Below are 12,264 nucleotides of genomic sequence, written 5' to 3'. Positions count from 1 at the left end.
CTCACCCTTCAGGTTTCAGTACTACATCTGATCTGTGTTTCTGCCTTAACTAACCACAGACAAACAACTCTACTATGAGAAGCAGGCCTGATATCTTACAACAGCTTCAGGAACTGATTCTCACAGGATGGACCACAAAACAGTGGGGAAAAGATGCCTAAGATGGTAAGGATGAATCTATCTAAAGATGGTTTTTCCCCCTCCCCTCCCCCACCTTTTGCATGTGGAAGAACTCCCAGTTTGATCTCAGAAAAAATTATCTACCTGTGTGATTTCTGTGGCATCTTCTCAGAAATCATGGACATCCCAAGCATGTTTCCCTGGCCACTTAAACTTCATTTACACACACACACACACACACACACAGAAAAATATGTTTATGGATACTTGGAAAGAAAAAAGAATTTGGAGATTTTCATCTGTTGAAATCTTATTTTACACTGTGTGCCTCCTGCCTTCAAACCTTGCTGTGACAGGCAGAACTTCATGGAACACTCATTCCTTAGGCAACAGACTCATTCTCCAGGCACACAGATGCACTGAATGCAGAGTCTCATGAGTAAAATCCAGGAAAGGACAAAGGGAAGGTTAAATGTTTTACAAATGCATGTTGTTCAGCAAAATGAATTACAAGCAGAATACAATAATGAGCTCCATAATGAATCAGGAAGGTCAACAGCAGGGAAGTACAAACAATGAATTCTATCCCTTACCAAATGAGGAAGACAATTGCTCCACCTGCTACACACAAGTTCCTTAGCTTCAAACAAAAGCTACACAGTGCTATTTTCTAAAACAGTATGTAACAAGAAGAGCACATCTCTTCTTCAGATGAAAAGCACGTCCAGAAGGCCTGGGCGCATCAATCCCTGGGATGCCAGCACCCTACCAGACAAGGTAGCCTGATCTACTTGGGCCTGCTCTGAATGGATCTCTGTTCCCTTCCAATTCAAAGCGGTCTGTGGTTCAATAAGTCCTCTATTAAACTAAACATGAACACAGAAAGCCCTCACTCACCTGCACCAGAGCCTCTTTCATAGCAGTCCAGTTTGAGACCCTCCATGCACATTCCAGTACCAGGTAAGGATTTATATGGCCTTTTGACTGCCCATATTCCGTCAAAGGTTCCCACTGGTTCAATTCTTTGGAGCAACTAAGAAAAATCAAAACCACTGTAAGTTTATTCACCAATAATAATAATAATAATAATAATAATCAATAAAAGCATCTTTAAGTTTTGTATTATATTACCAACATATTTGTTTCTCCGTGAACTGCTCTGCAAGCACTGCAGATATTTTATCCAGGTGGGAGGATTTACTACCAGTTATGTGAGCAGACAAAGGCTGCATTTTCTGTCTACTATAACAACAGTTTTAAACAGGAAACACAAATTTTAGTTCTAGTCTGATTCCACCAATATCAAATTAGATTTTTACCAATCTTCACACATGTAAGTTACAAGGGTCTTGTAAGGGAGTATAAAAGTATAAAAGCAGGTTGGTTTTTTTTCCCCCTTAACTGTATTTTAAAAAGTCTGAGTGAAGTGTATTCTAGCAACCAAAGCTTTAAACCAGCTGGGTATCCTCCATTGCAGAGTAGCAGTGCTTCATCAGCTTTGAAGTCTTACCGAATCCAGTGATCCTCCCAGAGCTGATACTCAGGAAAGATGGAAGGGGAAGCATTGTTCCGCTCGTGTTCTTTTTTAGCCTTTTCCATTGCCTTTTCATAAGTTTCTTGTGCCTAAATAAAATAGTGATTCATTTCTCTATTTGCTATACACACATTAGCTCAATATTTACTTCAAGAAAAAAAAAAGTGCACTTTAAACAGAAAGGAAAACCATGAGCAGCTTGTTTCTGAAGAAGTCATTATTTTGTAGCTTTACAAATGTGATGAAAGCTGATACTCAAAAAACTTACCTCATCTAGGTATCACATGGCCTTCAACTACTAATTTAACCAGAAGAGAAGCTCTACTTCTTATTTCAGATAACTGAAGTTTCCTACATTCCTACTCAGTTTATTTTCCCTCTGCCCATAACACTCATCCTAACAGCAGAACTTTCCAGCTGTCTCCAATATCAAGAGCATACCTGTTCAAAGAAGCCATGCTGCTCATAGGCGATAGCTGTTGCCGTCTCCGGGAACTTGCAGCGTTTCTGCCACAGTCCAGCCCACATGTCCTCCTCTTGCAACAACGAGTAGAGCTCAGCAAGGGAATCCAGTATTTCCTAGAACATTAAGCACATGTTCCTCTGCAGCCTTTACAGACAACTCAGTTTTACTCAGCTAATAACTTCCTAAGGTCATGTACCAGCAGACACGACTTGTTAGGGAAAGCATACTTTGGGGGAGACTGAGGCAGCAGACACTTCCACATGAGATTTAAGGTAAGGAGCACAAAGGGGCTGATCTAGTTTTACAGTGCTGCAGAGGAATACTTGCAAAAGCGGAGTGGAAAGAAGGATCGGGAGAAAAATACAGGAATTTCAAAGCCAGTTGAAAGAAAGGCACGAGAAGCAGGCAAGATACAAAGTAATCAACATTGCAAACCTGTTCAAAACACCCAAGGCCAAGAATTTCTTAGCTGAACTAAAAGTGAACACTATTTCAACAAGTTTCTAAACACAAAGATTTCTAAAGCAGGGCTGCTGCACTGTCACCACGTTTTTCTCTCCACGTTTCACAAGGTATGTCAGTGTAACACCTCACCTGCTGAGGAGGAGTTATGCTCTCCTGCTCATAAAATTCCGTTGTCTGTTTGGGCTTAATTTGTAAGCTCAGCCCTTTCTCAAACGCTTGATGTTCCAGCATCAGTGTAGAACGAAACCAGAGGTTGTGAGTTTTCCCCAGGTACTTCAGGACACACGGCCGGATGGGAATGGGAGGCACGCACTGAGACATGGCTTCCACAAAGCAGTTCAGTGCACTCGGCTGGCAATCACGCTGCACTTGATGGCTGCCACTGCACAAGAAAGGGCTTATTTCACCTGCTAGAGCCTGGAAGGAGAAATAAGGACAGACAAAACTTAATGAAGAATTAAATATTATAGAATTCAGATTCAAAGCGTTGTTAATACAGCATCATTTGATGTGTCCTTCTCTTAGCAAAAGGAAGGGCCCTGCTTCTTTTAAATGATGTATATTGATGGAAACAGACAGCTTTAAGCAGACACACAAAATGGCAAACTTCTCAAAGCAAGTGAATAAGCCAGTTACTATGCACTTTCCTGGAGCATCAGTCGTTTACAACACAGTTTATTACAAGAGAGAGATTCTCACATGTTGTTGTCTGTCAGACAAGATCTTCCAGAGTCGTGAGAAAAGCTGGATCCAAGTCTTCTCTGCTAATGGTGTAGAAATATGACATAACTGAACAAAAGCACTCAGCAGTGCTCCAGTCTAGAAAAGAAAGAAAATTAACAGCACTGAAAAACAGTTCAGTTGTATAGTGTTTGAGCTGTCACATAAATGCCTTTTCCAACATATCAACATGTTTCTTTCAGCAATGAAAATTACAGTAAAAATAATTTAAATGCTATTTTCATGTTGATCAAAACTTTGCTTCATCACTGTAACTATTTAAAAACGAAAAAAGGAAGGAAAAAGGAAAAAAGTTGACAACTATTTGGTAACAGAAATGATAGAGTTACTTGTTTAGAACTGTTACCACTGTGAAAATTACTTCAAAATAACTTTCAGCTGAAATTACCTTCTTATAAATTATTTAAACACAAGATGCCGATACACTTAACAACTTTGTGCTCTGTCTTTGCCATCACCATTTTCTTAGCTGTTGAAATACAGCAGGAAGAAATTTCATCTTTGTAAGAGAGGGGTGCAGCAGCCAGTAGTAATCAAGCAAATGCTTACAGATTTTTTAAGCGACACAATTAAGAAATCACATCAGATTCTACGACTTTTCCATATAAAAAAATAAGCTTAAAAACAATACTCAGAAACAGAAGATAAGGTCAGCCAGGAGATTTCAGTATCGAAACGATTCATCAGGAAAGCAACTACAGAGAACCGACCTTCACCTCACGTAGAGAGTCGAGAAATTTGTCGTGCCGGTTGGTCAGCATGTGCAGCTGATTTCCAATGTCTTTCTCAGAAAGTTCCTTAGTTTTGGGTGTGCTGGTCTGATCTCCTGGCGCCAATTCAATGTCAATTTCCACATCCTACACAGAAGCAGACAACTCAAAGCACGAAGGTATTTTATAACTACTTTTACTTTCTGTCCCTATACAAAGTACTCTTCCAATCAACTTATTCTGGGTCTCCAGTTATTTGTTCAGGTTCAGAAGTGGAACTGCTAGAGTGCTGCATTAAGGAAGGGCTAAATGAATGATACAAGTTCTGAGGAACAGGTTAAAACAGTGCACCACAAACAAGGTACAGAGAACAGGCTCTGCACATCATCTTTGGGGCACATTCTCCAAATCTTTTGGATGTGAAACAAGGAAGAGATTTCTTCATTAAGTTACATTTTCCCATGATGTTTTCTGCAAATTACCTCCTCTTTGGATTCACTGTTCTCCCTTTCCCGAGGCTCTTGTTTGACGTGGGTTACCATAGCAAATGCTGCTCTATCGTGACTGTCAGCCAGGTTGATAACATTGGTGATGGAGGGCAACATTGCACCCTGACAACTCGTCCCGATCGTAGTATTTCTCTCACAGACAGCCAACAGGAGCTAAGACATCAAAAAGCAAAGAGGCTTTTGAAACAGACATTTTACTGCAGTACTTCTAAGAGAATCGCTCTACAGCTTCATACCTATCAGCAAGAGTTGCAATGAGTCCAAGGCATACCTGTCACATTTGTTCAATAAATACAATAAATACATCTTTACTTCATTGACATCAATTTGAAGCTCATGGCCGTGCCATCGAGACCGACGTATTTCTAGAATTCTAACTGCATTCCCGAGAAGAGTAATTTCCCTACCTCAATGCACTGTTTTATCCAGAAGTGATTTCCCATTGCTTCCCAGTTTTGAGAGCAGGTCACATACAGCAGACGCTCGTAAACACGGCGCTTCATAGAATTGTCAAAGACCTCAAAAAATTTGGCTCGTATCAGTGGCTGGGCGCAGCGCAGACCCGAGAGAAATGCTGGCTCAAGCTTAGCAGTAAGTTCACTCCCAGAAAGATTCTCATCCCTAAAAGAAATACAAGGGAAATTACAGGTATTAGAAAGAGAAGCCTTCCATTTTTTGCAGATAACATACAAAAATCAAGGGAGGTGATGGTATACGGAAGGGTGGCATGCATCCAGGTGTGGTGTTTCGAGGGAAGCAGCAAAGAAAACATTGCTGCCTGATAGAAAACCAGCCCTGAATTATCACAAACTCTTCTAGGATAAAATTCCAATCGCTCAAATTGTGAAATAGTATCAACTTTGGCCACATCTGTACCTGTCTGAAATGCAAAGTAACACTCATTGATAAGAAATTGAGTACACCACAGCTTTGCACATTAACCAGTAAACAGAATGGCAGCAAACAGCTGAAACAACATGAACCATTAGCACAAAATAACACAGCTGGCACTTCTTGAACGCTACTGTTCTAATTCTTTTATCACATTACAGAACCCAATTGCTTAGCTTGCTAAGAAAATCTCCTGAGAGTGCATTTTACAATACATTGTACAATACATTTACAAGAAGAACAATTTTAATACTCTATTGATATAAAAGCAGAGACAGAATTTAGCTTTCACCACAGTATTAAATGTACAAGCAGCTACAAGTATATCCTAACACCTTGGTAGAGGGGTATTTTGGCAGATCTGAACACAAAACCCTTTCTAAGTATCATCTATTTCAAAACTTCCTGCAGTAAATATGTCTTGTGGTTCCAAAAACATGAACTGATTCTGAATCATTGAAAAAATCGTTTAATTCAAACCTAAAGAGATTGATGGTATGTTATAAAGGTCACCTACAGTACAAATTATGAACCAATAAGCTGAAATAAATGATTAATTGCCATAATTACCTATAGACATAGTTAACAAGGTCTAAGAACTGGGCATTCAATTCAAGGTCTTCTGGAAAACGCTTTTCAATGTAAGTCATCATTTTCACCAGTAAAATGGACTTCTCCCGGAGAGTAGGTGTCTGTTAAAGGAAGCCATGATTAATTTTGTCAGTTCACCTTAAAACATGCACAGAACTGGCATATTCTAAGTACATCTCAGCTACCATTTTTAATCACTCTTTCACTCCGAAGTACTGAAAGGTAGCTTGTTAGAAGGTCACCATTCTTAAAAAGAAAAGACAGACATTTATCCTTCCAACGTAAGCTAGAGAATTTCAGAATTATAGCTAAGTCACAGAATCATAGAACTGAAGAGGTTGGAAGGGACCTCTGGAGATCACCAAGTCCAACCCCCTGCTGAAGCAGATTCCCTACAGCAGGCAGATGTAGGTTCAAGTGTTTAGATGGTCACAAAAATCTCATGTATACCTTTAAAAATGTAGGTCCCTTTATAAAGCACTGGACTGTCAAGTGCTCAATTCTAACTGATACACAACACAGCAGGTTGAGGAGGTTGCAAAATGTTACAAGAATAACATGACTTAAACCAGCATTAGAGGCACCCTCCTCCTGAAGGATTCTCTATCCAAGTCGATGTGAAACATTTTAAGCCTTTATTTAAACCACATTCAAGGCAGAACGCCTAACAGAAGTCTGTGACACACTGAACATCTTTAACTCCTGTTATTTTCACATGGGATACAAAATATTCAGAACCTCACAGAGGGTACATTAGCTTATGTAACAGGTCCTTGCAATCCTCCCTGCCAACACTTGATGAATTATAACATGCACGTACTCACTATTTGAGCATGGCCATGATTTTCTCCTTCCCAATTTACCTGATTAGCTGCCATTGGGGAATTGTTCTTCACCCACTCTTCAACAATTTTTACCACTGCACGAAGAATTTTTGCATCAGTAGACTTTTCAATTAGAGATGTTAGAATAGCTTGTATAAAATTTTTCCTCATTTCCATGCTCATCACAGCCAGGCGAGTTTTTACAAGATCCAGGCTCAGCATTACCAGTTCACTTGTACCTGCTGTGAATGCAAAAAACCATTACAATTGCACATACATGCCTGAAATGCCTAGCAAAAACATCTCCAAGATAAGCCACTGTAATTTCAAAAGTGGCAAGAAATAAAATCTATCGCCTGGACATAGATCTCTGGAAATAGAAATAATATTTTCGGTTATCACTTTCCAATCTTAAGCAACCAGGAACACAGAGTTGTTCATTAGTAAATAAATAAACAGAAATCACTCACTTAGAACCCAAAGGGCAGGTCTGTGAGGCTTCATGTCCATAAAGCTTTGCTGAAAGTTGTTACAGAACTCCAATACCTAAACACTGCAACTAAACTTGTGAAAGAAATGCTCAATGATGCAGCATACCCATCTGGTTCTGTTAATTTCCTGCCCTTCTTATCAGTCAGCTTTAATAATTTTCTCGTTGTTTCCCACCGTCAGAAAAATTTGCAAGGTTTAAATCTACTTGACTAGATATAGTCTGGAAATGTAATGGCTGCATTTCTTCAGAATTATTTTCTTCAGTAGCTTATTCATTCATAAATAACAGCATTCTCTACTAGTTCCTTCCATAGGAACATCTAAGTTTTTCAATGGCTCACGACATAATTCATTTGATGATAGAACTGTATAGACTGAAAAAGATGCTATTTCAGGATAGAAACAAAGACATCAGCTTCAGCAAATTTATTTCACAGTCAGTGCCTCTGTTGCTCGTCAGCCTCCCTCCCTTGAGTACCATCAACTCTGGACAAATTTCACTATTTTTATACATATGCCGCAGCTCAAGTATTCACAAACCACTCATTGCAGCTCATGTCTTAAGCTGGCATAGGAACTCAGAGTGCATTTTTATCCTTCAGGACTTCAGCAATATTTATCGCTAATTCTCTTGTCATTTTAAAGATGCACAGAAAACTCTGCCAAGTCATTCGAATCCCCTTAGGATTAAGAGATTTTAATACTTTACAATGTTCCTAATCTCTAACATCGTTGAACTATGTAATGCAATACCTGTGTTTGTTTCTGCTGCTCCTGCTGTAGCCTGTGGGTTTAAGTGTTCCCTGACCATCTTCTGCAGAGATCGCATGAAAACCGAAATCAATCTGTCAATATAGCTGGGATTGTTACTGCAGGCAGATTTCAGAATCATCAAAGTACCTATTGATGAGAACAAAAGTAACGGAAGCAAAACTTTAATTGAGCATAATATGAGTGAGAGGCTTTCAGTGCAGACTGCTCTTTCTGATAGAGAACATGGGAAGTGTTCTCACTGTGCTATCGTGGAAAGGAGTGGGACCATCCAACCTATAAATTCTCGACTAAAGAAATGAACACTACAGAACAGCCAGTTTTGGCACGCTTTGGGAATGCATGAAACGTAGCACACAAAGCTTCTTAAACACAGAATTAAAAAGATTTGCACCACTTGAAGGTTAGACTGTAGTGTTTCTTTTAAACAAGCTCTGGACAAAGGATAAAAAGCATCTTTGTGGGTGAGTTTGTCCTGAAGCACATCCTGACACCTGACAAATAGCCGTTCCCAACCAAATTACAACAATCTGCACAGACCACAGAGTAGAACAGTGAAGGACATTTGCCATTTAAATCAGCAACTTTTCCACAGCTGTGCAATTTCAGATCTTTATTACCAACACAACCAGTTCTGGGCCAGACTGAATGATTCCAATATGTCACTGTCAGGTATCACTGAGCTTTCTAGCAGTCAAATAACTACGAATAACAAGAAAAGAAGACCACTGCAGAGTGGGATACACCAAACATTCCATTGCTTGCTTAACTAAAGTATTTTCAGAATTTCTCATGTTGTGAAAATTTGTGATCTAGAAACAAATAAGACTTTCTACACTTTTCAAATCTGCTGATAAATAATATCTCAAATACAATGAAAAAGAAAGTATAATGTGGTAACACATACGCACGTTCACACATAATCCTTGAAATATTCTATTGTATCTCAGTAGTGCCCTGGTTGTGGTTTTCTTTTTCCATGTAAGAAGCTTTCAGTTATTTCTACTTTATCTTTTGGTTAATCTCAATGCTTTGCTTCATTGCTATGTACTTTGAGTACGGATGGCTTCCATCTAGCACAGCAGCAGGTTTCCACTTCCACTAACTGCTCCCAAGCAAACTACCAGGAGAGGACAGACTGCAATGAACCCCCCAGTCCCCTCCTTCATAGCTGGCACATCCCAAGCTCATCTCATGAGCTAGCTCCAATTGCTTCCCACAGCTTCCTCTTCATTAGCAGATTTAATTTCCGTATGGAAAAGACAAGCTAGAGACAAAGATCATAGCAATTAACAGGCCAACTCACATATTTCTACTAGAGATGTGGGAAACTTACCAAAGAGCTGAGAAGGGTTAGCATTAGTGGCCTTTTCATAATTAGTAAGTCCTTCATAAATAACCTTTCCAACTGCAGCATAAAGGCACTCCAGTTCTTCATACTTCGAAGCTACACTTGAGGTACCTGCAAAGTTTACAGAGTTTGCATTTATTTTTAATAATCAGCCACAGAACATGCAAGGAACAGTTAACAATGAGAACAGTCACCTGCACCACCACAGGAGCTTTACCTTGCTAATAAACCAAACAGCACAAACAGACCCTGCACTGATACGACCTCCTGATTGTACAGCCAATGTGTCTTCTGTAAGTGTTCCACTACTTCCAAATAATTCATTTGGATGAGAATCTAAAGCACTAAAGTTCTTCTAAGTTGACTGGAGTTAGTTTATATTAAGACACAGAATATAAAGAAAGACAGTAGGCAACATGCTCACTCTCTTCATTGTTACAGCAAAACAAAACAAAACAAAAGCTGTTTTCTCACTGTACTTCTGAAGCTGAAAAACTAACTGCAAAAATGCACTGAAATCATAGAATGCAGTTCTTGAACCAAAGCTGTGACAGCCACAGGTTAAGTTTTTATGTCAATGGATAATGATGTATTCCACGTGATTATATTTTCAGCTTCTTCATAAACAGAGGTTGAAAGTGCAAACTAAAACTGACCATTAAATACAGAGACCATAGGACAGAATTCTGGCACGTTGCAGACAGTGCCTTCACCCCACTCTGAATCATTTGAGTTACACAGTAATAAAGGACACAAGGAGGAAGGAATACCACCTACTTGGCTCTGTAGGGAAAATACCCATTAAGCGAGAAAGCAAACTGTGCACTGCTCTCAAAACCTTGGTGTTCCCACACGTCATACAAGCTGCCACGCCTCGCTGGAGGGGTTTGAAGCTACTAAGGATAGCAGGGGGCTGCAGGACGGTGAGCAGGAAACTTAAGACCTCTAAGCCAGTGCAAATGTTGGCAAAGTTGGCTTGATTGGGTTGTTCCTAAAGAGAACACACATGAAGAGGCAGTGAGTGGGTAGGAAAAGACAAAAAGCACTGAAAATTATTCAAGAGATGCAAAGCAATAGAATGACTACAGACATTCAAGCCCAAAACATCAAATGCTTGCGCTCAAATGTCTACTCTCCGTCACTGACTTCATCCCATTCCACTCCATAATACAAAGCCACAAATTATTTGTAAATATGTGTACTGCAATTCAGTCCCAAGTTTTCCAAGAAACGATACTGAATTTAACTAGTCATTAAATACATCAAGGTTTATTTCAAATTCACAACTACACTTTGCTATAAAGATCAATTTACAATTTAAAGTTGATATCCACAAGAAATTAGATACGTAATAATTAAAAAATACTTCAATATGAGAGAGATTTTAAATTTCTGGCTGTGCAAGCATCCAATCAATACATGCTGGAGAATCCTAAAGCACTACAGAACTGGAGTGTTACCTACCACAGTCATTAACAGCTTATCAAACCACTGCAGTTTCAGTTCTGACTTTGGCCACATATCTGGTCGTAAAGCAGTTTTCAGAAGGTTGACACAGCGGCGAGAGAGCAACTCCCCAGGAGAGCCAGCAGTGTTTGAGTTGTCATTTACCTAGTAATTAATCAGAGTTAACAAAATGTCTTGCATCCAATTAATTCATTTATTAGGCATTCCAAGCAAGCATTTAATTCCTTCCTTCCGAAATGGCTGAGCTTAAGCACTTTTATCACTGTAGTCACACAGCATTCTATGGCAAAGAAAGATAACGGCTAATAACGAACATCAGAACTTAAGTGCAAATTGCTAGCTAACTACCTGACATCATCCAACTAAAAGATACTTTTAAAAATTCAACCTGGTAGTTTCATCTGATAGATTATTCCTGCAACTCTGAACATTTCCAAAATTAGTTAATCTTGACTGTTAGGAAAGTATCCAAAAAAATACATAGCTCTTTACTAAGTTCCTCTTTATAACTTCAAAGCATGTGTTTTCTCTGCAGTGAACTGCAATGCATAAAATTCCAGGCTACTGCTGAACGTGCTGCAGAAGCCATACGATTCTCAAGCTTTGAGCTACACTCAGCCAGCTTGCCCCAGTCCAGGAGAATTGACAAAATTTAAGAGGCTTGATATGCTACATGAAAAGAAGTTTCGTATGTTTGATCTTGAAAATGCCATTACAAAAGTTATCCTTAGATGCATAACTGACATAGTCTTTCCTTATTTCCCTATTATACTCTTTAAATACTCTTCAACTCTTGGGTAAAATTTTCTTTCCACTGAATCTAGTCAGTAGAGCTAGCATAGTTTGTAGAAATGAGCAAGAACACGAACAAATTTATGGGAATTTTTTTGAAGCCTTTCCCTGGCTCCAGCCAATTTCTGCTACACAGGTTTACTTCAAGCATGTCACTTTCAATATAGCACTTGTTTGAAAACAGAAAAGAACAAACAAAATGCTAGAAGTGAGCAGCTAAGCAGCAAGATGGAGACACTTTCAATTTCAAAATCTGGCTCGCAATCGTTCACATTCCAAGTCTGACTGTCAAAGTGCACGAAGCTGTAAGCACACAACAGCACATCAGAAGCTGAAGCATACCTCTCACATGAATACCATAAATCATTTGTGAAATGAAAAATATGCAAGCGCTGGTTATCAAATTAAATTTCTTTCCTCATTAAAATGGGAACATTTCATTTTTTGTGCAAATCTCAAGCCTGACAGTGAAAGAATGCAAGCACACAAATTCTAGAATAATCCAAGCACACAGGTACTCTTAGGAAAAAAAGATTTTTT

The 12,264-nt window shown here is 39.1% G+C and overlaps 1 protein-coding gene across 4 annotated transcripts in view; it reads right to left on the bottom strand.

Annotated features, from left to right (window-relative positions):
* Positions 1-12,264, bottom strand: part of LOC122176031 (transformation/transcription domain associated protein) — a 74,065-nt gene that overhangs the window by 29,689 nt on the left and 32,112 nt on the right. For all 4 annotated transcript variants that reach the window (XM_042864204.1, XM_042864206.1, XM_042864205.1 and 1 more), the window contains exons 43-56: positions 10,930-11,076; positions 10,243-10,456; positions 9,451-9,576; positions 8,097-8,243; positions 6,891-7,093; positions 6,007-6,128; positions 4,953-5,166; positions 4,519-4,698; positions 4,037-4,183; positions 3,285-3,404; positions 2,715-3,002; positions 2,096-2,233; positions 1,631-1,743; positions 1,018-1,153 (exon numbers count right to left, since the gene is read on the bottom strand). In XM_042864204.1, coding sequence (XP_042720138.1) covers positions 1,018-1,153; positions 1,631-1,743; positions 2,096-2,233; positions 2,715-3,002; positions 3,285-3,404; positions 4,037-4,183; positions 4,519-4,698; positions 4,953-5,166; positions 6,007-6,128; positions 6,891-7,093; positions 8,097-8,243; positions 9,451-9,576; positions 10,243-10,456; positions 10,930-11,076 — 2,295 coding nt within the window. The remainder of the gene's footprint in view (positions 1-1,017; positions 1,154-1,630; positions 1,744-2,095; positions 2,234-2,714; positions 3,003-3,284; positions 3,405-4,036; positions 4,184-4,518; positions 4,699-4,952; positions 5,167-6,006; positions 6,129-6,890; positions 7,094-8,096; positions 8,244-9,450; positions 9,577-10,242; positions 10,457-10,929; positions 11,077-12,264) is intronic.

The sequence above is a fragment of the Lagopus leucura genome, unplaced genomic scaffold (genome assembly GCF_019238085.1).
Source record: "Lagopus leucura isolate 7727_CA_CO unplaced genomic scaffold, USGS_WTPT01 Super-Scaffold_760, whole genome shotgun sequence".
Classification (NCBI taxonomy): Eukaryota; Metazoa; Chordata; class Aves; order Galliformes; family Phasianidae; genus Lagopus; species Lagopus leucura.
Note: the sequence above shows the minus strand (reverse complement) of the source record. Positions and strands in the feature narration are given on the sequence as shown.